Below are 26,873 nucleotides of genomic sequence, written 5' to 3' on the forward strand. Positions count from 1 at the left end.
TACTGTCTATAAACAGCCCCCTGGGCTTTGGGATAATGTAATTGCGAAGCACCAAGTGTGGACAGATTTGCAGAGATGATTCAGACCATTTCTCGTGGGTGAAAATCTTCACTTGGAACGGAAAACAGGAAAGAAAAAAATAAATACTGAAGAAGACAGTCAGAGCATTGAATCAGACACAGGATATCACACAGACTAAGACCCCATGGCTACCTGAAATTCTATTTACAATAGCTGAAAACTGAGTACTGACAGTCAATCACTGCTGCTTTATAGTAGTTATATTCTTGTACACAGGAGACAGTATTATAGTAGTTATATTCTTGTACCTAGGAGGCAGCATTATAGTAGTTATATTCTTGTACATAGGAGGCAGTATTATAGTAATTATATTCTTGTACATAGGGGACAGTATTATAGTAGTTATATTCTTGTACACATGAAACAGTATTATAGTAGTTATATTCTTGTACATAGGAGCAGTATTATAGTAGTTATATTCTTGTACCTAGGAGGCAGTATTATAGTAGTTATATTCTTGTACATAGGAGACAGTATGATAGTAGTTATATTCTTGTACCTAGGAGGCAGTATTATAATTGTTTTATTCTTGTACATAGGAGACAGCATTAAAGTAGTTATATTCTTGTACCTAGGAGGCAGTAGGCAGTACTATAGTAGTTATATTCTTGGACCTAGGAGGCAGTATTATAGTACCGTATAAACTCGAGTATAAGCCGTCCCGAATATAAGCCCCCCCGTCACCATCCCCCCCACCCCCGTCATCATCACCGCCTGTCAATCCCTTCAGTGGTCTTCAACCTGCGGACCTCCAGATGTTGCAAAACTACAACTCCCAGCATGCCCTGCGTGTCGTCGTCAAGGCAATTTCACTGGTCCGGAGATGGCCCAGAGCGGAGAAGAGGGCCTCCCGGGGAAGATGGACAGCCCAGAACAACTAACCCTCCCCACCGCACGGTCCCTGCAGCATAGGTGGTCGAATATGGACGGCCCAGACGAGCTCACCCTTCCTTCCCACCGAGAAACTGGGGAGGTGAGTAGAGAACAAAAGGGGGGTCTGGATGATGATGAAGGCCCGGCAGTGGTCTTCAACCTGCGGACCTCCATATGTTTCAAAACTACAACTCGCAGCATGCCCGGACAGCCGATGGCTGTCCGGGCATGCTGGGAGTTGTAGTTTTGCAACATCTGGAGATCCGCAGGTTGAAGACCACTGAGAAGAGATTGACAGGCGGAGATGGACGACCAGGACCATCCCCTCACAGCTAAAGCCAGAAACGTTGTTTTTGTTCACTCGAGTATAAGCCGAGGGGGGCGTTTTCAGCACAAAAAATCGTGCTGAAAAACTCGGCTTTTACTCGAGTATATACAGTAGTTATATTCTTGTACCTAGGAGGGAGTATTATAGTAGTTATATTCTTCTACATATGAGACAGTATTACAGTAGTTGTATTCTTGTACACGTGAGACAGTATTATAGTAGTTAAATTCTTGTACATATTAGAAAGTATTATAGTAGTTATATTCTTGTACACAGGGGCAGTATTATAGTCGTTATATTCTTGTACATAGGAGACAGTATTATAGTAGATATATTCTTGTACACGCGAGACAGTAATATTGTAGTCATATTCTTGTACATAGGGGGAAGTATTATAGTAGTTATATTCTTGTACATAGGAGGCAGTATAATAGTAGTTAAATTCTTGTACATAGGGGGCAGTATTATAGTAGTTATATTTTTGTACATAGGAGGCAGTATTATTTTAGTTATATTCTTGTACATATTTTCAGAGACCTTGTTAAAAATGAAAGAGGCAATCTGATTGGTTGCTATGGTCAACTGGTCAACTTTTCCTCTGCACTGGTTTTGATAAATCTCCCGCACTGTTCTGCTGGTGCAGTCATTGTGTACATACATTGCATTACATATCCTGTACTGATCCTAAGTTATTTCCTGTATTATACTTCAGAGCTGTACTCACTATTCTGCTGGTGGAGTCACTGTGTACATACATTGCATTACATATCCTGTACTGATCCTAAGTTATTTCCTGTATTATACTCCAGAGCTGTACTCACTATTCTGCTGGTGAGGTCACTGTGTACACACATTACATTACTTATCCTGTACTGATCCTGAGTTATATCCTGTATTATACTCCAGAGCTGCACTCACTATTCTGCTGGTGAGGTCACTGTGTACATACATTACATTACTTATCCTGTACTGATCCTAAGTTATTTCCTGTATTATACTCCAGAGCTGTACTCACTATTCTGCTGGTGAGGTCACTGTGTACACACATTACATTACTTATCCTGTACTGATCCTGAGTTATATCCTGTATTATACTCCAGAGCTGCACTCACTATTCTGCTGGTGAGGTCACTGTGTACATACATTACATTACTTATCCTGTACTGATCCTAAGTTATTTCCCGTATTATACTCCAGAGCTGCACTCACTACTCTGCTGGTGGAGTCACCGGTGGAGTCAGTAATACATTCTATTACATATCCTGTACTGATACTTTCTTAGTTACATCCTGTATTAGGCTGGGTTCCCACTACGATTTAACTATCCGGGAACCGGATATGGCAGGGGGGAGTGAAAACTGGGTGCTCCCGTATCCCAGCCGGACGCGGCCCGTATCTAATTAATTTCAACCGTTTGACTCCAGTCGGCTCATTGAAATGAATAACATACGGGCCTGGTCCGGCTGGGATATGGGAGCGCCTGGTTTTCGCTCTATACTCGAGAGCTGTTCTCACTATTCTGCTAGTGGAGAAGAATCACTTTATTCATACATTATATTAATTATCCTGTTGTATTCAGTATCATATGCAGTAAAATATGATGTTTTTACCTACCACGCTATTTTTTGCTTATGCTGTTGCTACAAATAGCTAAATGACAAACTCACCTCTGCTACATCTGTATACAATTTTGCTAATTAGTCTCCTTCTATGCCCGTCATTCATTCTTTTGACCCTCTCTGCAGCCTCAACAGTAGTACTCAGACTACTAATATGTCTTCCGGGAAGTGAGTGAACAGAGGATGAGAATTCCTGTGTATAAATTTCCTTATTTATTCCTGACTTTTTGATCTTAATCATTTTAATATTCCATATGAATGGAGGGAGCAGAGCAGTCTGATGAGTTATCTAGCACACTTCACTCTGCTTGATTTGACATCGCCTGCCTTTCTGAGTTATGAACTTCCTTCTTCATTACTTTGATAAATTTATGGCTAAGTTTCCACTTAATTTTTGGACATAAATGCCCAAAGAAATGCAATCTGCTGTTTTCGTGGAAAACATATGCTGCAGTCAGTTTATGGCAGGGAGTCAATAGGGAATTATAAAATGCCAAACCCATTTGACTTTTTGGGGGTTCGCCAGTTTTTTCTCTTATTTTCCAAAAACTGCCCCTCTGCTGGACATATTGTACAGTATACAGCACTGTATACTGTCCTTGATACTAGGGGGGCTGAGCTGTGCAGCTATACATAGCTCATGCACGGCAGGAGATATACATTGTATGTTTCATGCTCAGCAAGAATATACCGTAAAACAGGTATCTGTAAAGGACACTGCTTTACTGTAACCCGCTAATGGGCTGAGTGCTATACGCCGGCCAAGCAAAAAAAATTGTTAAAGGAGTATTCCAGGAAAAACCTTTTTTTATATATCAACTGGCTCCAGAAAGTTAAACAGATTTGTAAAGCATGGTAAGTGAGAGCATGGTAGGTGAGCCATTACACCTTGTTCACACTGGTGTGGTGCTAGGCGGCGTCCGTTGCTGCCGTGATGCTGTGTCTGCGGGCGGGTGCGGCCCATAGACTGGTTTGAGTGGCATTGGGGCCGCTCTGCCGGTGGGTCGTTCCCCTCCGTGGACGCTGGTGTCGTGGTGGTGGTGGTCGCCGCCCAGCGCTACGCCATTTTATGCTAGGGACGTTAGGGACCCACTCTGAATAGGTGGCCTTGACGTGGCGAGTGGGCTTGTACTTTTTGATCAAAAATGTATACTAACAACCTGTTAGTTTTTGAAATTATGGTGAGAAGCAATCAGATCATTATACAAGATTGTAGATGTGCGCCATGTCTGTTTTCTACCTGAATTCAGATTTGTAAATTACTTCTATTAAAAAATCTTAATCCTTCCAATAATTATCAGCTGCTGAAGTTGAGTTGTTCTTTTCTGTCTAAGTGCTCTCTGATGACACCTGTCTTGGGAGCTGTCCAGCGTAGAAGCAAATTCCCATAGCAAACCATTCTGCTCTGTGTAGTTCCTATGGGAATGTGCTTCTACTCTGGACAGCTCCCGAGACACGTGTCATCAGAGAGCACTTAGACAGAAAAGAACAATTCAACTTCAGCAGCTCATAAGTACTGAAAGGATTAAGATTTTTTAATAGAAGTAATTTACATATGTTTAACTTTCTGGAGCCAGTTGATATATAAAAAAAATTTTTTTCTGGATAACCCCTTTATGCCACTGGCTTGTTAGCTCATATGCTGTGGGGACTATATGCATCTTCCCCAATAAAAAACATAGGATGCTTGATAGCGGTATATATATATGTTATGGCAGACAATGTTGCAAATTGCACATTTATATACAATATATTGAACACATTTCATTTTGCCCACATTTGAAACATTTGTCTTCTATGAAGACTCAATATAATTGTATCAAAGTTCAGATCTGATGCCTGTGGGAAAGAAATTCCTGGTACTTATTGTACCCTGAGATAAAATGCCTGTCAACGGATTAAAGTCACGTGGTGCTTTGCGCCATCCTGGAGGTCCTGTGTAATGAATACTACGTTAACGCCTTCTGTGGAGGCTGATGCGATGCCATATCGGCGCTATGCGCCGTTCTTTGTTGCTGTAAGAAGACAGTATGATATACAGTTTGTATAGGTGTGCGCTGCATGTGCTACTCACCTGGAGATGGATCCCACGTAGCTCTCTCACTTACTCGTCATAGGCCGGTCCGCTCCTCTCTGTCCGGCTGGTGGGAGTACGATCACGGTGGGCCTGGGGAGATAGAGGTCAGATGATGCAGGCCAGATGGTGCACATCCATCGCTCAGGCTGGAAGTTGGTGATGATGTAATGGATGGCGGTCTTTACTGGCTTGCGGAGCGCATTGAATGTGATAATCGTGTATGCGGCTAAGATCCTTGATGTGGTAGTGTACTCTCAATGCTGGCTAGACACATCTCGAGACCCTCTTGGACTCTTTTTCAGTCGCTGATATCATGGCATAGAAGTCCATTTGGCTCTTTTTATATGGTCTGGGTGAACATGATTGGTTGTTCAAATTGGTGCTGTATAGAAAATGTGGACTGGAACAGAAAACTAGAACTGGACCAGAAAGGTTCAGGATCAGAATTCTTTCTCAATATGTAACATTTATATGACATGAAAATAAAATTGAGGATAAATATGAATAAAAATAAGAATAAGAATAGGAATAAAGATAAAAGTAATGATGGACAAACTGGAATAGGAAGGTGGTAACAAATATTATATGTGTGTGTAATGACTGAGATATAAAAGGATGTGCTAATGACTGTTGTGGTATGTAGTGCGATCAATAATGTGAAAAAGACGTTTGGAACTGAATTTTGAAGTGTATGTGTGAAAAAAGTACATTTCTCGAGAATCCTTTTTTGAAAACAAGTCACCAGCACCCATAGACAATACAGTACAACAAACAGACAAAATTGTACTTCCATTCAATACAGTACACCATCAAATTAAGAAAATCATCAGTAAACACTGGCACCTACTACAAACTGATAAGACAATAGGATCATCTTTACCCCCAAAACCACCAATCGTCTTAACCAAAGCACCCAAAACAAAGTACACCACAACCACACAACACGATAAAAGACAGACCACGATATCACACTGTAAAGGTTTCCATAGATGCACCCAATGCAATAATTGTAAAGCCACTTCTTTCCCCAAAAAACGGAACTAATAATATCCACTGCCAATCACACGAACATACAATAAAAAAGGGGAAGAGGGGGGGAAGAAGTGAAAGGAAGGTTGAGGGAGAGGGAGGGGGAGAAAAGAGGAAGGAGGAGGGAGGGGAAAGAAGAAAAAGAAGAAGAAAGATGATGAATAGAAGGGAAATAAAAGGGGAAAAGAAGGGGGGAATAGGATGAGACAAAAATCACATATACAGTTTTAAATTAAAATCAACGTTTAGTCCATTAGGGGACAAAGTGTTTAGCGTGTGGATCCATTACTGTTGCAGTGGCTGCATACAGGGAATGGGAAATGACCCTTCCTCTAACCCAGCCACTCACCAGCATTTCCTGTTTTCTTCATACCACTCACATCTGATTTCACCAGCACATCCTTCAAATTTTGTCCCCTTGTACGTACTCTGAACAAGATGTAACGCGGATCCTGAATACAGTACACAGGGAGGCTACATTCTTAAGTGTTCCATCAGTAGATCTACTGCAAAGAAAATGGGATATGGAATCAAGGAGATTGATTACGCTAGAATTACACTTGGTTATGCTCAGCGAATATTATCGCGAACAACGAATACCAAGAGGGATTAGATCCCATATGAGTCCAAATCTCTTCCCAAATAATTACAAGTTTCATCAGATGTTCAGACAGATATCGAACAATTATGCTTTCGATGTCATGTTGTTAAATATGGAGTTCCTGCAAATGGATATTGACAAGCTAGACTCAAGCTAAATGTCTAGAGGTGGAGGACCAGCTAAAATCTTTGCTCACTCCCCAAGAATACCAGGATTCTAAAGAAAAGTTGGTCTCCAGGCTACTGAAGCATCAACATGAACTAGAGGAAGCCAAGAGGGTAAAATGGCACAGAGACATTGAAGATTGCAACAATGGCAAGATTTATACATGGCAAACACAACAGCAGAGAGAAGGCAAGAGACATAGAAGAAGACCTCGACAAGCTCATCCAAATTCAGCAATACCAAGAACAGATGGGTTTTTATCTACAGCTTTGGACAGTGATTCATCCGATATGTCCTTACGACAATCTTTTTTGTCCAAGGGCCCCCACCCAGAAGGAGACGTGGGGGCAGAAAGCACAGAAAGGGGTGTTTGTACCCGACAGAAGACGAACTACAAGCCACCGAGGGGATGAGCCAGCAACAGGAGAGGACATTAGTGGCAAATATCAGCTCTGTTTCTTTGTCTGAAATTGAGATGAGTGCTCTTGAAAAAGGGCTGTCATATTGTCCCACCACTGGTTTTCGGTTCAGATCGATTTAGAGACTTTTTGTCGTAGATTAAGATTGAACTGTAATTTTGAGAAGCTATGGATATAGATGTAATGTCATCCATAGTGTTGCTCGCGAATATTCGCAATTCGAATAGTATTCGCGAATATCGCATATTCGCGAATTCGCGAAGTTCGCGAATATAGCGCTATATATTCGTAATTACGAATATTGTTTTTTTTTTTTTTTTTTTTTTTTACAGTACACATCACAGTGATCACCCCTCTCTGCTTCCAGCTTGTGTGGTGTAAAGAAGGCTCTAATACTACTGTGTGAGACTGGCGTGCGAATGTTCGCATATGCGAACATTTGCATATGCTAATTTTCGCATATGCGAATTTCCGTTTATGTTAATTTTTGTATATGCTAATTTTCGCATACGCAAATTTTTCGCATTTGCGAAAATAAAACGAGAATATTACGAATATGCGAATATTCGCGAATATATGACGAATTTTCGTCCATATATTCGCGAATATTCGCGAATTCGAATATGGCCTATGCCGCTCAACACTAGTCATCCACACATAAACAAACCGAGCTCACATTGAGAGAGGTGGGACTATTCAACAAGAGCAATTACCAACCCCCGAGGTCCCATAGTGGCATTGAGGCATATATAAAAACTGTATGTGAACAGATTGAGCAGTTAAGATCTACATACAACAATAGGGATAGGTGGTATAATGCCTCTAGGTCTGAAATGGAGGCGAATAAAAAGTTGGCAAAAAATCCTAATATCACTATCAAGTCTGCGGATAAGGGGGGTGCCATCGTGGTGATGGACACCCCCTATATCTAGCAGAGGTATATAGGCAACTGGATAACCATACTGTATACTCTAAATTGGGATCTGATCCCCTGATGAGGATTCAGGACATTTTAACAAGAGCTGTTGAAAATTGTATCAAAGATGAAGAATTGTGCATTTTTTTGGTACAGGAACATCCACGTACATGGGTACTATATATGCTACCTAAGATCCCCAAGAACTTACGGAATCCCCTCGGCAGACGAATATATTTAAAATGGTTAACAAGGGCTTGGGGGGGGTATGTGCTGTTGTGTTTTTTTATTTAATTTAATTTTCAAGCTTAATAGTGGAAGCTGAGAAAGTCTATTACTAAGCCGAGGTTTAGCATTCACCCAATAAGCAGCTAGCACTAACCCCCAATTATTACCTTGGTACCAATCGCCACAAGTGTACCATTAAGAGTCAAAACAAGCAGGCCCAGAGCGTCAAAAATGGCCCAAAAATGGCAATATGAAATTATTTAAGCTGGGGAGGGCCAATTACATTGGTCCCCGCCCACCTTGGTACTGTCAGGCTGTTGGTGCTTGGCTGGTTTGTGGCAGGGAATGAAAAAAGGAGGAAACCACACGTTTTGTTTTTTTTCAAAAGCATTTATTTATTTTTGAATGCTGATCATCGACATAGTCCACCAAATCCGACATAGTCCATAGCACACATGTATTTGAAACAAGAAGAAATTAAATACACAAAAACTAACTCAGAAAGCTTATAAAGTGCATAAAGCTGTGTTTTCCAAACAGGGAGCTTCCAGTTGTTGCTAGTCTACAACCAATAGCTTTGTTTTAGTTTTGCAACAGCTGGAGGCTCTCTGTTTGGTTAACTCTGCCAGTCTGTTCACATTGCATGTTTATAACATGCCTTTTATTAAACAAAAAGTCATGCTAAAAATGCACAATGGGAGCAGAGCCTCACTTACCACCCTCGTTCCTGCCTGCAGCTCCACCTCTAGTGATGTCATCACTAGAGAGGGGCTACCCCTGACCAGGCTGGATTTATAAACTACTTATTCTGTATTGATCCTGAGAAACATCCGGTATTATACTCCAGAGCTGCACTCACTATTCTGCTGGTGAGGTCACTGTGTACATACATTATACTACTTATCCTGAACTGATCCTGAGTTATATCCTGCATTATACTCCAGAGCTGTACTCACTATTCTGCTGGTGGGGTCACTGTGTACATACATTACATTACTTATCCTGTACTGATCCTGAGTTATATCCTGTATTATACTCCAGAGTTGTACTCACTAATCTGCTGGTGGGGTCACTGTATACATACATTACATTACTTATCCTGTACTGATCCTGAGTTATATCCTGTATTATACTCCAGAGCTGCACTCACTATTCTGCTGGTGGGGTCACTGTATACATACATTACATCACTTATACTGTACTGATCCTGAGTTATATCCTGTATTATACTCCAGAGTTGTACTCACTATTCTGCTGGTGGGGTCACTGTATACATACATTACAGCACTTATACTGTACTGATCCTGAGTTATATCCTGTATTATTCTCCAGAGCTGCACTCACTATTCTGCTGGTGCGGTCACTGTGTAGGTTGCTATCTTTCTGTGACAAAAATGAGCCTCGTTTTTTGTCACAGACAGGTTGATAAATCTGGGCCAATCTTCTGGTGTCCTCCTTCCTTGCTTTAACCATGTCTTTCCACATCAATATTGGGAGCTACAACTGACATCTCAATAACAGAATAACACAAGGCACAGCTCAGCAGCAAATGGGAAAAACATCTTAACCTTAACCCAGTGCAGTCTTATAATCCCAGTGTGATAAGACTCTAATATTGTACGAATCAGAAGATGACATATGATGTTCTCTATTCGCCCACAAGCCGGCACACACCACAGCAGTATACAGAGAGTTTCTTGGCAGGCACATGCCATGGGATATGTTTTTGCCCCATTAATTACACAAGTCAAAAAGTGAAGTTCCATCCCATGATCCATATGAGTCCCCTCTACAGAGATCAGGAGGGGACACGTGGGCACCTCAGGCTTATTCCACCTAACTGGGAGCCCATCATTCTGCAAGAGTCTCTCTTCTCTACACTCCATAAAACATGTCATTATAATGGATCACAGAATATCCAATAAACATATGTAACTCATAACTATTGGTCTCCTATCTATCTATCATTTCTATCTAGTATCTACCTTTTCCCACCATGGTGCCCAAAAATGGTTAACAAATGTTCCATTGTATACAAAAAGTGTTGAAGAAATCCTATTCACGTGCAGATTGTTGAAATCAGCAGCAAAATCCGTGTCAACTCCATCATGTGCGAATGGGGCCCTATTCTGTTTCACAGTCTGTTTCATTGAACTTGACATTTAATACATCATATGCTTGTGAAAATGTCAAGTTTTGCTATATTTGTATGCAATATGGGGCCATCTCTGATGTGAGCTGAATCTGATAATAGCATGTGCCAAAAGATGGAAGACTGAATGCTTAGAAATTTGATTTGATGTTTTTATGGAAAATATAAAAATTTGAGTGTAGGTTGATGTTTTGTTTATTATTTTGCACTGTTGTGTAGTATAAAACATACGTAAAACACAGTGTCACTGGGCATTTATATACTGACACATAACTGTATTAGAAGTGACTCCGGATTAGACTGCAAGAGAGTACATGGCAATATCTTCTCCATACATCAACATAATATCTATCTATCTATCTAAAAAATAAGGAATACCGTGTATCTGCAGCACTCAAGTTCACGAAAAAATTTAAAAATGTATTCCATCCAAAAAAGTGAATGTCACATAGCAATGTTTCAACCAGCTTTCCTGGTCTTTCTCAAGCTCAGTACAAATGGCGCATTCCACACATTATATAGGGATACTAATCGGATATCTAATTAACAAATCAAGTGTACAAAAACATCTTTATCACACAATCATCACGTGTACAAGTGTATACAGTGATCCCTCAACTTACAATGGCCTCAACATACAATAGTTTCAACATACCATGGTCTTTTCTGGACCATTGTAAGTTGAAACCAGACTCATCATACAATGTACAGACAGTCCAGATCTGTGAAACGTGTCAATGAACTGACCAATCAGAATGGGCATTCACTGGTAAAACTCCTGTATTACTGAAGCGTATGCACTGACTGATGTCTGGTAGCGCCCCCTACAGTACAGGGAGGTATTACATGTTCTGTACTCTTTACCTGTACCAGGGTTAGCTGCTCCTTTGGACACCAGGTGGGAGCGGCTCCAGGTTACTTTTTTTTTTAGGACATTGCGTGTACTGTACAGGACCCCGAAGAAGCTCCTGTCCTCTACATAGACCAGTGCTTCCCAAGCAGGGTGCCCCCAGCTGTTGCAAAACTAAAACTCCCAGGATGCCCGGACAGCCTTTGGCTGTCCGGGCATGCTAGGAGTTGTAGTTTTGCAACAGTTGGGGGCTCCCTGCTTGGGAAACACTGACATAGACAGTGATTACAGCTCCCAGCAGATCTTACTTACTTTTATATGTAAGGATTTGCTTTATCTATATTAGTTATCTACTTATTTTTCTTTAATTCTCCCTTTTTCCTATTTTTGGATGACATTTTGTTGCCTTTAGAAACAATTACCAGGTTTCCATAGAGGTCTGGTCTCAACATACAATGGTTTCAACATACAATGGTTGTCCCAGAACCAATTAATATTGTAACTTGAGGGACCACTGTATATTCAATTCAACATGCCTAAGCAATATATGTGCATTATAATAAATCACGTCTATAGCAATAGATATAAATCATGGACTCGAGGGACAGGGACATAATACTCCCCCTTTATAAAGCATTGGTACGGCCTCACCTGGAATATGCTGTTCAGTTTTGGTCACCTGTCCATAAAAGGGACACTGTGGAGGTGGAAAGGGTGCAGAGACGCGCGACTAAACTAATATGGGGCATGGAACATCTTAGCTATGAGGAGTGATTAAAGGAGTTACAATTGTTTAGTCTTGAGAAGAGACGTTTAAGGGGGGATATGATAAACGTATATAAGTATATTAATGGCCCATACAAAAAATATGGAGAAAAACTGTTTCAGGTTAAACCCCCCCAAAGGACGAGGGGGCACTCCCTCCGTCTGGAGAAGAAAAGGTTTAGTCTCAAGGGGCGACACGCCTTCTTTACCATGAGAACTGTGAACTTATGGAACAGTCTACCTCAGGAACTGGTCACAGCAGGAACAATTAACAGCTTTAAAACAGGATTAGATACATTCCTGGAACAAAATAACATTAATGCTTATGAAGAAATATAAAATCCCATCCCTTCCCCAATATCGCGCCACACCCCTACCCTTCAATTCCCTGGTTGAACTTGATGGACATATGTCTTTTTTCGACCGTACTAACTATGTAACTATGTAACTATGTAACTATGTAACCCTTAATAGGGTCCTGATTATAACTCAGGACATGTGTTCATGTGATTACAATTATTTAAAATTAATATGTTACAGTTAAAGAAGGGTAATCACTCATGCAGAGCCAGCATGAAAAAACTTGGCTTGGGTATATTCCACAGCGCATGTGCACCAGAAGTGCGTCATCCTGAGTGAGATACTCAGAACTACACGCACTCTCAGCAGGGAGCGTCTATGTAATTAAGGTAACATGCTCCACTGTGTAAGCGCATGCGTTATGGGAACTTTAAAGCGTACGGTACCATCTTTCAATAGGGCAAACAGGTGTCAGTATATTTAATAAACCAAAAGAATAAACATAAAAAATATGAAAAATCTAATCTACAAAAACAGGTCAGGTAAGTGGTAAGTACATCCATTTACATATACAGTGATCCCTCAACATACGATGGTAATCCATTCCAAATGGACCATCGTTTGTTGAAACCATCGTATGTTGAGGGATCCGTGCAATGTAAAGTATAGGACAGTGGTCTACAACCTGCGGACCTCCAGATGTTGCAAAACTACAACACCCAGCATGCCCGGACAGCCGTTGGCTGTCCGGGCATGCTGGAAGTTGTAGTTTTGCAACATCTGGAGGTCTGCTGGTTGAAGACCACTGGTATTAAAGGTTGTACTGACGTGTCCCCACCGCTCCAGACCGTCACCGCTCATCACCGCTGCCCTGGATGTCACCGTCCATCCCTGTCGCCTCTTCTCAGGGTGTCCCCGATGCTCCGGCAAGGCCTCTGCTTCCCCGGCATCCTCGCTCTCCGTCGCTGCCATCACGTCGCTACGCACACCGCTCCTATTGGATGACGGGACGGCGTGCGCAGCGACGTGATGACAACGATGGAGAGCGCCGACGATGCAGGGGATCCTGAAGAGGACGCGCCGGAGCCCCGAAGACAGGTAAGTGATCATCAGCGGACCACACGGGGCACCGTAAACGGCTATACGGTGGCAGCTGAAGCAGTCTGCGCTGCCGGATAGCCGTTTATACGATTGCCCCGACATACAAAAGCATCATATGTTGATGCTGCCTTCAACATGCGATGGCCTCTGAGAGCCCATCGTATCTTGAAATGATCGTATGTTGGGGGGGGGGGGGGGGGTCACTGTACACATTCAGCCCCATTACTAAGCCAGTGTAGCGGTGTTTATCAGGACCCAGAATCCGGCAAATAGATGGAATCCCCAAGAACCAGCTCACTAATGCACCGTCTGAACAGACCCTCACGGTCAAGAAAACTCAGGGGCATGTTGAACCACACAGGTATGCAGAACACCCACTCCCTTCCTAGACCTGTATAAATCCAACTGAAAATAATAGAAATAAAGTAAAATAATGAAGAAAATAGAAAAATGAAGAAAAAAAAATTAAAGCATGAAAAAATAAATGAATAAAATAATATTAGGGGTGCATTAAAGTAAATAGTGTGTTCCCATGTATCCACTCAGTAATGCGCAAGACCAAAATTGTAATGAATTCACATAACATTTATTAAGAAAAACATATTAGAGTTATGAAATGATAAAATTTTATTGTACAGGGATATTATCGCAAACATTACATTTGTATTGATTATACTGACACAGATGTATAACCCAATCCTGGCTGTCTCAGAGAATTACCGCTTCCCTACATCCCTGTGTGGAGTTTTAAACTCTTCATTCAAACCGGAAGGTTTTAACGTATTTAAATTGAATATCGATTTTAGTTCACATCTCTTGAGAATACCCTGTCTGTCACCTCCACGTCTCATTGGGGGAATATGATCTACCACCATAAATCTTAGTTGTTTCATTGTGGCCCATGTCCGTGAAGTATTTAGATACTGGGAGATCAGTTCTCTTTTTACGAATTGTGCATCGGTGCTGGTTCAGTCTGGTTTTTAACCCCTTAAGGACCAAGGACGTACTGACGTTACACAGTAACCCCGCGTCATATCACGGCGGGCCCGGCGTCATAGTGAAGCCGGGACCCGCCTCTAATAGCGCGCAGCGCCGATCGCGGCGCCGCGCGCTATTAACCCTTTAGCCGCGCGCTCAGAGCTGAGCCGCGCGGCTAAAAGTGAAAGTGAAAGTTCCCGGCTAGCTCAGTCGAGCTGTTCGGGATAGCCGCGGCTAATCGCGGCATCCCGAACAGCTGACAGGACAGCGGGAGGGCCCCTTCCTGCCTCCTCGCTGTCCGATCGCCGAATGACTGCTCAGTGCCTGAGATCCAGGCATGAGCAGTCATGCGGCAGAATCGTTGATCACTGGTTTCTTATGAGAAACCAGTGATCAACATAGAAGATCAGTGTGTGCAGTGTTATAGGTCCCTATGGGACCTATAACACTGCAAAAAAAAAGTGAATAAAGATCATTTAACTCCTCCCCTATTAAAAGTTTGAATCACCCCCCTAAGCATATATGGTATCACCGCGTGCGGAAATGTCCGAATTATAAAAATATATCATTAATTAAACCGCTCGGTCAATGGCGTGCGCGCAAAAAAATTCCAAAGTCCAAAATAGTGCATTTTTGGTCACTTTTTATATCATTTAAAAATGAATAAAAAGCGATCAATAAGTCTTATCAATGCAAAAATGGCACCGTTAAAAACCTCAGATCACGGCGCAAAAAATGAGCCCTCATACTGCCCCATACACAGAAAAATAAAAAGTTATAGGGGTCAGAAGATGACAATTTTAAACGTATTAATTTTCCTGCATGTAGTTATGATTTTTTCCAGAAGTCCGACAAAATCAAACCTATATAAGTAGGGTATCATTTTAATCGTATGGACCTACAGAATAAATATCAGGTGTCATTTTTACCGAAAAATGTACTACGTAGAAACGGAAGCCCCCAAAAGTTACAAAACAGCATTTTTATTTCAATTTTGTCGCACAATGATTTTTTTTCCCGTTACACCGTAGATTTTTGGGCACAATGACTGATGTCATTACAAAGTAGAATTGGTGACGCAAAAAATAAGCCATCATATGGATTTTTAGGTGCAAAATTTATGATTTATGATTTTTTAAAGGCAAGGAGCAAAAAACCAAAATGCAAAAACGGAAAAAACCCCGGTCCTTAAGGGGTTAAGTCCCATGTGGTCTTTCCAACATAAGATGAACTGCACGTCAAAAAATGTTTGATAGGATACACTACTCCTGCAGAAGGGTGTACAAACTCTCTCCCTTTACACATAAGTCCACAATTAATGCATGATCTGCACGGGTAGCTACCTTTCTTAGGCATAGTCATACATCATCATCTATCATCTCCTATCTATATATCATCTATCTATCATCTTCTGTCTATCTATCTACACCAAAACGAAGAAATCCAGCAGCACTCTTATATGCGTGAAACTTTAGTGCAGTTTATTCACCCAATGTCATAGCAACGTTTCGGCTGTCCACTTGCAGCCTTTCTCATGCTTGAGAAAGGCTGCAAGTGGGCAGCCGAAACGTCTTTATGACATCGGGTGAATAAACTGCACTAAAGTTTCATGTATATCGGAGTGCTGCTGGATTTCTTCGTTTTGGTGTAGATAACATTTCTGGGACATTTATCTGCTTGCACCTGTTACTGTTTGCCATATGTGTGGTTGTGCTGCTTCTTCCTGATGTGTCATCTATCTATCTCATATCTATATCATATCTATCTCATATCTATCTATCTCATATCTATCTATCTCATATCTATCTATCTCATATCTATCTATCTATCTCCTATCTATCTATCTCCTATCTATCTCCTATCTATCTCCTATCTATCTATCTCCTATCTATCTCCTATCTATCTATCTATCTCATATCTATCTATCTCATATCTATCTATCTCATATCTATCTATCTCATATCTATCTATCTCATATCTATCTCATATCTATCTATCTCTCTATCTATCTCCTATCTATCTCCTATCTATCTATCTATCTCATATCTATCTATCTCATATCTATCTATCTCATATCTATCTATCTCATATCTATCTATCTCATATCTATCTCATATCTATCTCCTATCTATCTATCTCATATCTATCTATCTATCTCATATCTATCTATCTATCTCATATCTATCTATCTATCTATCTATCTCCTATCTATCTATCTCATATCTATTATCTCTCTATCTATCAATCATCTGCTTAATATCTATCCTATATTTCTTTATTTATCTATTACCTATCTTATTTGTTAATCTGTTTATGAATCTATCTCATACCTCTCTACAGTATCTATAGATCTATCCATCTATTTATTTATCATCTACCCATATATCTCATTTATATCTATTCAATGTCTTTTTAGTAAGTAGCTTCTATTATCTGTCTATCCATATATATTGTTTCCTCATGTCTAATATCGATATCTATTCCATATCAATATAATTGCATGGATCTTTCTACATATACATGTGTGTATAGTTCTAGTCACAGTTCCCTTGCGCAGTAACAGGCTTTACATTCCAGTCCTTGAGCTGCTGTACAGATAGAGATTAGGAAACTGAGGAGACGGAGGTAAAGAATGAGAGAAGGAGAGTGAAGAGAGAACAGACAGAAAATCACTGAGGAAGGAGGGAGACGGCAGAGGAGCAGATAGACTGCAGAGGGAAGCAGAGAGAACTCGCTCCACCGGAGAAGAGACAGCTCAGAGAGGGGAGGGGAGCGGAGACTGCTGAGGGGCTGAGAGGGGCAGGTTCTGGGAATGAAAGGATTAACAAGACGGTTATGGCTGTAGGGAGGGACAGAGGGGAGAAGGAGAAGATTTAGGGTCTGTTCACACCAAGTCCTCTCTGATGTTCTTCACTTATCTGGAGGTAGCTGAGACCAGTATCCCCTGCCTGCTGACGGTCAGTCCTTGTGAAGGCTTCCCTGCATTCTGGTTGTCAAATGTGTAGGTTTCCTGAATCCTGAGAGTCATCCCTTATGAAGGTTCCCCTGCCTGCTGGTGGTCATCCCAAGTTAAGGTTCTCCTGTCTGCTGGTGGTCATCCCAAGTGAATGTTCCCCTGCCTGCTGGTGGTCATCCCAAGTGAAGGTTCTCCTGCTTGCTGGTGGTCATCCCAAGTGAAGGTTCTCCTGCTTGCTGGTGGTCATCCCAAGTGAAGGTTCCCCTGCCTGCTGGTGGTCATCCCAAGTAAAGGTTCTCCTGCCTGCTGGTGGTCATCCCAAGTAAAGGTTCTCCTGCCTGCTGGTGGTCATCCCAAGTAAAGGTTCTCCTGCCTGCTGGTGGTCATCCCAAGTAAAGGTTCTCCTGCCTGCTGGTGGTCATCCCAAGTAAAGGTTCTCCTGCCTGCTGGTGGTCATCCCAAGTGAAGGTTCTCCTGCCTGCTGGAGGTCATCCCAAGTGAAGGTTCCCCTGCCTTCTGGTGGTCATCCCAAGTGAAGGTTCCCCTGCCTGCTGGTGGTCATCCCAAGTGAAGGTTCCCCTGCCTGCTGGTGGTCATCCCAAATGAAGGTTCCCCTGCCTGCTGGTGGTCATCCCAAGTGAAGGTTCCCCTGCCTGCTGGTGGTCATCCCAAGTAAAGGTTCTCCTGCCTGCTGGTGGTCATCCCAAGTAAAGGTTCTCCTGCCTACTGGTGGTCATCCCAAGTAAAGGTTCTCCTGCCTGCTGGAGGTCATCCCAAGTGAAGGTTCCCCTGCCTGCTGATGGTCATCCCAAGTAAAAGTACTGGTCCAGACTCTGGATCTCCTCTCCACACTTAAGCAAGCTAGGTGCAGTTAAGTTGGACCTGTTACATCCAGGCATCATGCACTTGAACGCAACTCTCCAGGTTCCTCTGGCGGATGGGGTGCAGTCTCTTCAGGCTCAGGACTATGTGGTGCCCACCACGATGGACATGAACATCACCAATGTCAGCACCCAGCATATCATGGCTGAGAGTGACCTGGATGTCAACACAGACATTTTCTCCAAGATCGTTGTGACCATTATATACCTGTTCCTCTTTGTGGTCGGCTGCACTGGCAACACAATCACAGCCTACACTCTGGTGAGGAAGAAGTCCTTGCAGAACTTGCAGAGCACTGTCCACTACCACCTGGCCAGCCTGGCACTCTCCGACCTCCTCATACTACTCCTCAGCATGCCCATTGAACTGTACAACTTCATCTGGGTCCACCATCCCTGGGCTTTTGGCAACACAGTGTGTAAGGGCTACTACTTCCTCAGAGACGCCTGCACCTATGCCACTGCCCTGAACATTGCCAGCCTCAGTGTGGAAAGGTACATGGCTATCTGCCACCCCTTCAAAGCCAAAAGTATCATGTCCAGGAGCCGGACTAAGAAGCTCATTTCTTTCATTTGGCTGGCCTCGCTTCTACTGGCCACCCCCATGATATTCACCATGGGGGAAATCTATGGCTTAGGGGTCGTGGACCCAGACGACCTCATCTGTACCAGGATTGTGGAAATGTCTTCATTCAAGACTGTCATTCAGGTGAGTGCAGAGGATTATCTCCTACACTTGATGTGAGCCTTAGACCGCTGCCTGTAGGGACTGCTCATAGTTATAGTAACTGTTTTTGCACGATGTCTCACTACATGTATTATAGCAACTGTTTAACTAAAGTAAGTATTATAATTATTATCATTACAACTTACATATTATATATGTGTCATATCTATCTGTCTGTCTATCTAAACATTGATCGAGTTTATCTATCTATCCATGTAAAATATTCCTAGCCCTCAAATCTACCTGTCTGCCTACCTACCAATGTCAATTTTATCAATCTATCTATTTATCTATCTATACATCTCAGGTCTATCGTTTTACCTATTTATTTATCCATCCAGCCATGTAAAGTATATCTATATAGCTACCCAAGTTAATCTATCCATCAATCCACATTGCAATCCATATAGCTAAAATCAATCAATCTAATATCTATCTATCTGTCAAATATCTATATATCCATCCATCCATTTATCCATGTGATGTCTATCTACATATTTATCTAATGTTTCCTAATTCCTACATTCTATATTAATATCCACCTATCTATCTATGTCATATCTATCTGTCTATCCATCCCATATCTATCTATCTATCTATCTCATATCTATCTATCTATCTATCTATCTTCTGTCTGTCTATCTCTCATATCTATCTAATATCTATCTATCTATCTCATATCTATCTATCTATCTATCTCCTATCTATCTATATATCTATCTCATACCTATCTATCTATCTCATATCTATCTATCTACAGTATTTATCTATCTATCTCATATCTATCTCTTATCTATCTCAAAATTGTCACTCTATCCAAGTGAAGTTTATCTACTCCATTAGAAATTTGAGACCCTTGTCCATTATTCTATGTCATATCTATCTATGACAAGTTTATCTACAGATCTTTGTAATTTTCATCCAACCTTGTATTGTAAAATTTTAGATGGAATTATTTTCACACTATTCAAACATATTTGTAATTAAGTTATTAATCTTTGCCATAAACCAGTATAATAAATACACGTTACATCATGTTTGTGTTCTGGATAGGAATTATCTATGAGAGAGGTCCTTAACACTTTTTATCTCTGTCAGCTCTTGGCCGGTCTAGAGAAGCGTTATGGAGTCTTCCTAATTTTGTGGTGTCAATGAGTATTTGTAATTTCTAGTGGTGAAGTTATGGACCTGATCCAATGATTCCAGATTAAGAATCTTTGATATATGGCAGTGGTCTGCAACCTGTGGCTCTTCAGCTGTTGTAAAACCACAACTCTCAGCAGGCCCTTGCAGCCGAAGGCATGTTGAGAGTTGTAGTTTTACTGAAGAGCCACAAGTTGCAGATTGTTAAAATGTCCTTGATACAACTTCACTCAATTCCCTAAACACTCCTAAATGGCTAATAAGAGATTCTATTGAACCATGTTGGTGCTTGCGCTTTCATTTACATCAGATTAATGGCATTCCTCTTGCAGCAGAGGCGTCTCTGACGGGATATAAAAGATTGCTGCTCTGTGCATTGTGACTTATTGATCGCCTCTGTTGTGGGGATAGATTTTATTATTATCGGACATGACATAAATTTATAGTATTTCTATCCCGTGGTTGGGAATTATGTTGCAACAAATTCTCCTTTTCCTGCCTAAATGTATCTAGGATGTAGAAAAAGAGACTCCAGCAGGATTTTCCTCTGCAGATACATTAAATCTATTATGCAAGAACTAATCTTTGAGCTCACGTATTAATATTTTTCAGTAGGAATTATACAATACGTGACACTTTTTACTTAATTTTCCATATTAAGAGAGAGACCCAAGATTGTCCCATTCCGTGCACTAGCAAAATGGCATACACAGTGGTCAGTGAAAGCTCATAGGAAAAAATGTATAAAGGTACCCAAAGACAATTTGGGGGCTCCATATTTCTGATGTGGCCAACAAGACCTGATATGTATGGGCCAATCTTATTGTCCACTGTTAGAGAAAACAAGATTCAGAATATTGAATTTCATCTTGCCTGATTCTGTAGCTAAGTGGTGCCCAACTCCTAGCATGAAAGGCTGTCTGGGCGCTGGGAGTTGTACTATTGAAAAAGCTAAAGAAACACTGGTTGAGATACACTGGTCTATAGCAATAAAAAGTATGGGGGACTATCAGGTTAGTTAAGGACAGATGCCGCATTGTTCATAGAAATGCAAATGCAGTCAGCTCACGGTAGTCCTCCGCAAGGCGTAGAGCCTCCAATAGTAGAAATTTAGGAACGAAAGCCAGCGGTAAAATCACTTCTCCCTTATTGAAAAATAAAGCATGCTAGATCTTTTGCATCCGATGCCCCATTCATTGCCACATAGGTCTAAATGGTACATGGCACAGGACCTCTGGTATAGTTAACCCCCAGAAAATTTTACCATGATGCTACCCCTTTAGTTATCAATGTCTATAGGTGACCATTAAGCAGAATGTAATATATTTAAACTTCAGAACAAATGCATCCCTCCTCCCCTCCATTTATCTCTACATATTGGGATCACCAAATTGCACAACAATTTTTATATAGCTTAGATTGAGACCTATGAATGTTTTGCCCAGATAAGTATAGATAGATAGATATATATATATAGATATAAAGATATGTAATAGATAGATAGTTATTAGATAGATAGATATAAGATACATATGAGATAGATATAAGATAGATATGAGATAGATATATGAAAGATAGATAGATATGAGAGATAGATGGATATGATAGTTCATATAGTTCAGAATAGTTCCACCATTCTGTCTCCCACGGACACCTTCTTTGTTTCTTCCATGTCTCTTTCAGATCATGTCTTGACACTTCATATTTCTGATTATATGACTAGTTATTCTTTTCCCATGGCAACACATCACAGTGTCAGTGTGTCATTAGCTTACCATGTCAGCTATCAATACATATGATAAAGATCTAGTCTCCAGTTTCCCATGTATATTCCTTCCTCCTAGGAGTTAATAGGACTGCATATCTATAGGCCGGAAGAACAAGTATGACTAATGTAACGGTAATATAAAAGTGACTATTAGTTTATTTACCACATTTATTGTACATGGGGAAGAAGGACCCATGAGGTGTGTATATCTCTGTACATGGAGGAGATTCATGAGGTGTATATATATATCTATACATGGAGGAGACCCATGAGGGGTGTATATCTCTATACACGGAGGAGACTCATGAGGTGTGTATATCTCTGTACATGGAGGAGACCCATGAGGTGTATATATCTCTATACATGGAGGAGACTCATGAGGTGTATATATCTCTGTACATGGAGGAGACCCATGAGGTGTGTATATCTCTGTACATGGAGGAGACCCATGAGGTGTATATATCTCTATACATGGAGGAGACTCATGAGGTGTATATATCTCTGTACATGGAGGAGACCCATGAGGTGTGTATATCTCTGTACATGGAGGAGACCCATGAGGTGTATATATCGCTATACATGGAGGAGACCCATGAGGTGTATATATCTCTAAACATGGAGGAGATCCATGAGGTGTGTATATCTCTGTACATGGAGGAGACCCATGAGGTGTGTATATCTCTGTACATGGAGGAGACCCATGAGGTGTGTATATCTCTGTACATGGAGGAGACCCATGAGGTGTGTATATATCTATACATGGAGGAGATCCATGAGGTGTGTATATCCCTATACATGTAGGAGACCCATGAGGTGTGTATATATCTGTACATGGAGGAGACCCATGAGGTGTGTATATATCTATACATGGAGGAGATCCATGAGGTGTATATATCTCTATACATGGAGAAGACCCATGAGGTGTGTATATCTCTGTACATGGAGGAGACCCATGAGGTGTATATAAATCTGTACATGGAAGAGACCCATGAGGTGTATATATCTCGGTACATGGAGGAGACCAATGAGATCTGTTTATCTCTGTACATGGAGGAGATCCATGAGGTCTGTTTATCTCTGTACATGGAAGAGACCCATTAGGTGTGTATATCTCTATACATGGAGGAGACCCATGAGGTGTATATCTCTGTACATGGAGAGGACCCATGAAGTGTATATATCTCTGTACATGGAGGAGACCCATGAGGTGTGTATATATCTCTGTACATGGAGGACACCCCTGAGGTGTATATCTGTGTACATGGAGGAGACCCATGAGGTGTATATATCTATACACGGAGAAGACCCATAAGATGTGTATATCTCTATACATGGAGGAGACTCATGAGGTTTATATATCTCTGTACATGGAGGAGACCCATGAGGTGTGTATATCTCTGTACACAGAGGAGACCAATGAGATCTGTTTATCTCTGTACATGGAGGAGACCCATGAGGTGTGTATATCTCTATGCATGGAGGACACCCCTGAGGTGTATATCTCTGTACATGAAGGACACACATGAGGTGTATATCTCTGTACGTGGAGGAGATCCATGAGGTCTGTTTATCTCTGTACATGGAAGAGACCCATGAGGTGTATATATCTCTGTACATGGAGGAGACCCATGAGGTGTGTGTATATATCTGTACATCAAGGAGACCCATGAGGTGTGTGTATATATCTGTACATGGAGGAGACCCATGAGGTGCATATATCTCTCTACATGGAGGAGACCCATGAGGTGTATATATCTCTGTACATGGAGGAGATCCATGAGGTCTGTTTATCTCTGTACATGGAAGAGACCCATTAGGTGTGTATATCTCTATATATGGAGGAGACCCATGAGGTGTGAATATCTATATACATGGAGGAGACCCATGAGGTGCATATATCTCTGTACATGGATGGGACCCATGAGGTGTATATCTCTGTACATGGAGGAGACCCATGAGGTGTATATATTTATACACAGAGAAGACCCATATGGTGTGTATCTCTCTATACATGAAGGAGACTCATGAGGTTTATACATCTCTGTACATGGAGGAGACCCATGAGGTGTATATATCTCTGTACATGGAGGAGATCCATGAGGTCTGTTTATCTCTGTACACGGAAGAGACCCATTAGGTGAGTATATCTCTATACATAGAGGAGGCCCATGAGGTGTGAATATCTATATACATGGAGGAGACCCATGAGGTGCATATATCTCTGTACATGGAGGAGACCCATGAGGTGTATATCTCTGTACATGGAGGAGACCCATGAGGTGTATATATCTATACACGGAGAAGAACCATAAGGTGTGTATATCTCTATACATGGAGGAGACTCATGAGGTTTATATATCTCTGTACATGGAGGAGACCCATGAGGTGTGTATATCTCTGTACACAGAGGAGACCAATAAGATCTGTTTATCTCTGTGCATGGAGGAGACCCATGAGGTGTGTATATCTCTATACATGGAGGACACCCCTGAGGTGTATATATCTCTGTACATGAAGGACACACATGAGGTGTATATCTCTGTACATGGAGGAGATCCATAAGGTCTGTTTATCTCTGTACATGGAAGAGACCCATGAGGTGTATATATCTCTGTACATGGAGGAGACCCATGAGGTCTGTTTATCTCTGTACATCAAGGAGACCCATGAGGTGTGTGTATATATCTGTACATGGAGGAGACCCATGAGGTGTATATATCTCTGTACATGGAGGAGATCCATGAGGTCTGTTTATCTCTGTACATGGAAGAGACGCATGAGGTGTGTATATCTCTGTACATGGAGGAGACCCATGAGGTGTGAATATCTATATACATGGAGGAGACCCATAAGGTGTATGTTACGCCGAGCGCTCCGGGTCCCCGCTCCTCCCCGGAGCGCTCGCAACATCCTCGCTACGGCAGCGCCACGGTCAGATCCACTGACCGGGTGCGCTGCGATACCGCCTCCAGCCGGGATGCGATTCGCGATGCGGGTGGCGCCCGCTCGCGATGCGCACCCCGGCTTCCGTACCTGACTCGCTCTCCCTCGGTCCTGTCCCGGCGCGCGCGGCCCCGCTCCCTAGGGCGCGCGCGCGCCGGGTCTCTGCGATTTAAAGGGCCACTGCGCCATTGATTGGCGCAGTGTTTCCAATTAGTGTCTTCACCTGTGCACTCCCTATGTATACCTCACTTCCCCTGCACTCCCTCGCCGGATCTTGTTGCCCTTGTGCCTAGTGAAAGCGTTCCCTTGTGTGTTCCTAGCCTGTGTTCCAGACCTCCTGCCGTTGCCCCTGACTACGATCCTTGCTGCCTGCCCCGACCTTCTGCTACGTCCGACCTTGCTTTTGTCTACTCCCTTGTACCGCGCCTATCTTCAGCAGTCAGAGAGGTTGAGCCGTTGCTAGTGGATACGACCTGGTTACTACCGCCGCAGCAAGACCATCCCGCTTTGCGGCGGGCTCTGGTGAACACCAGTAGTAACTTAGAACCGGTCCACTAGCACGGTCCACGCCAATCCCTCTCTGGCACAGAGGATCCACCTCCTGCCAGCCGGCATCGTGACACTAGATCCGGCCATGGATCCCGCTGAAGTACCTCTGCCAGTTGTCGCCGACCTCACCACAGTGGTCGCCCAGCAGTCACAACAGATAGCGCAACAAGGCCACCAGCTGTCTCAACTGACCGTGATGCTACAGCAGCTACTACCACAGCTTCAGCAATCATCTCCTCCGCCAGCTCCTGCACCTCCTCCGCAGCGAGTGGCCGCTTCAGGCCTACGACTATCCTTGCCGGATAAATTTGATGGGGACTCTAAGTTTTGCCGTGGCTTTCTTTCACAATGTTCCCTGCACTTGGAGATGATGCCGGACCAGTTTCCTACTGAAAGGTCTAAGGTGGCTTTCGTAGTCAGCCTTCTGTCTGGAAAAGCTCTGTCATGGGCCACACCGCTCTGGGACCGCAATGACCCCGTCACTGCCTCAGTACACTCCTTCTTCTCGGAAATTCGTAGTGTCTTTGAGGAACCTGCCCGAGCCTCTTCTGCTGAGACTGCCCTGCTGAACCTGGTCCAGGGTAATTCTTCCGTTGGCGAGTACGCCATACAATTCCGTACTCTTGCTTCTGAACTATTCTGGAATAATGAGGCCCTCTGCGCGACCTTTAAAAAAGGCCTATCCAGCAACATTAAAGATGTTCTGGCCGCACGAGAAATTCCTGCTAATCTACATGAACTCATTCATCTTGCCACTCGCATTGACATGCGTTTTTCCGAAAGGCGTCAGGAGCTCCGCCAGGATATGGACTTTGTTCGCACGAGGCGTTTTTTCTCCCCGGCTCCTCTCTCCTCTGGTCCTCTGCAATCCGTTCCTGTGCCTCCCGCCGTGGAGGCTATGCAAGTTGACCGGTCTCGCCTGACACCTCAAGAGAGGACACGACGCCGCATGGAGAATCTCTGCCTGTACTGTGCCGGTACCGAACACTTCCTGAAGGATTGTCCTATCCGTCCTCCCCGCCTGGAAAGACGCACGCTGACTCCGCACAAAGGTGAGACAGTCCTTGATGTCTACTCTGCTTCTCCACGTCTTACTGTGCCTGTGCGGATATCGGCATCTACCTTCTCCTTCTCTACTATGGCCTTCTTGGATTCCGGATCTGCAGGAGACTTTATTTTGGCCTCTCTCATCAACAGGTTCAACATCCCGGTAACCAGTCTCGCCAGACCCCTCTACATCAATTTTGTTAACAATGAAAGATTGGACTGTACCATACGTTACCGCACGGAGCCCCTCCTAATGTGCATCGGACCTCATCATGAAAAAATTTAGTTTTTGGTCCTCCCCAATTGCACTTCCGAAATTCTCCTTGGACTACCGTGGCTTCAACGCCATTCCCTGGATTGGTCCACAGGGGAGATCA

The 26,873-nt window shown here is 42.5% G+C and overlaps 1 protein-coding gene and 1 long non-coding RNA gene across 6 annotated transcripts in view; one reads left to right on the top strand and one right to left on the bottom strand.

Moving 5' to 3' along the window:
- The window catches only part of LOC130296393 (uncharacterized), a 166,127-nt gene that overhangs the window by 48,540 nt on the left and 90,714 nt on the right, over positions 1-26,873 (bottom strand). The gene's annotated exons all lie outside the window — the stretch shown is intronic.
- NTSR1 (neurotensin receptor 1) overlaps positions 17,046-26,873 on the top strand; it is a 220,864-nt gene continuing 211,036 nt past the window's right edge. Inside the window, exons 1-2 of one of the 4 annotated variants that reach the window (XM_056547879.1) lie at positions 17,069-17,556; positions 17,627-19,028. In XM_056547879.1, coding sequence (XP_056403854.1) covers positions 18,339-19,028 — 690 coding nt within the window. In that variant the 5' untranslated portion in view covers positions 17,069-17,556; positions 17,627-18,338. Of the gene's footprint in view, positions 19,029-26,873 lie in introns of all 4 variants that reach the window. The other 3 variants (XM_056547880.1, XM_056547881.1, XM_056547878.1) reach the window with 3 other exon arrangements.

The sequence above is a fragment of the Hyla sarda genome, chromosome 12 (genome assembly GCF_029499605.1).
Source record: "Hyla sarda isolate aHylSar1 chromosome 12, aHylSar1.hap1, whole genome shotgun sequence".
In the NCBI taxonomy this organism is placed as follows: domain Eukaryota; kingdom Metazoa; phylum Chordata; class Amphibia; order Anura; family Hylidae; genus Hyla; species Hyla sarda.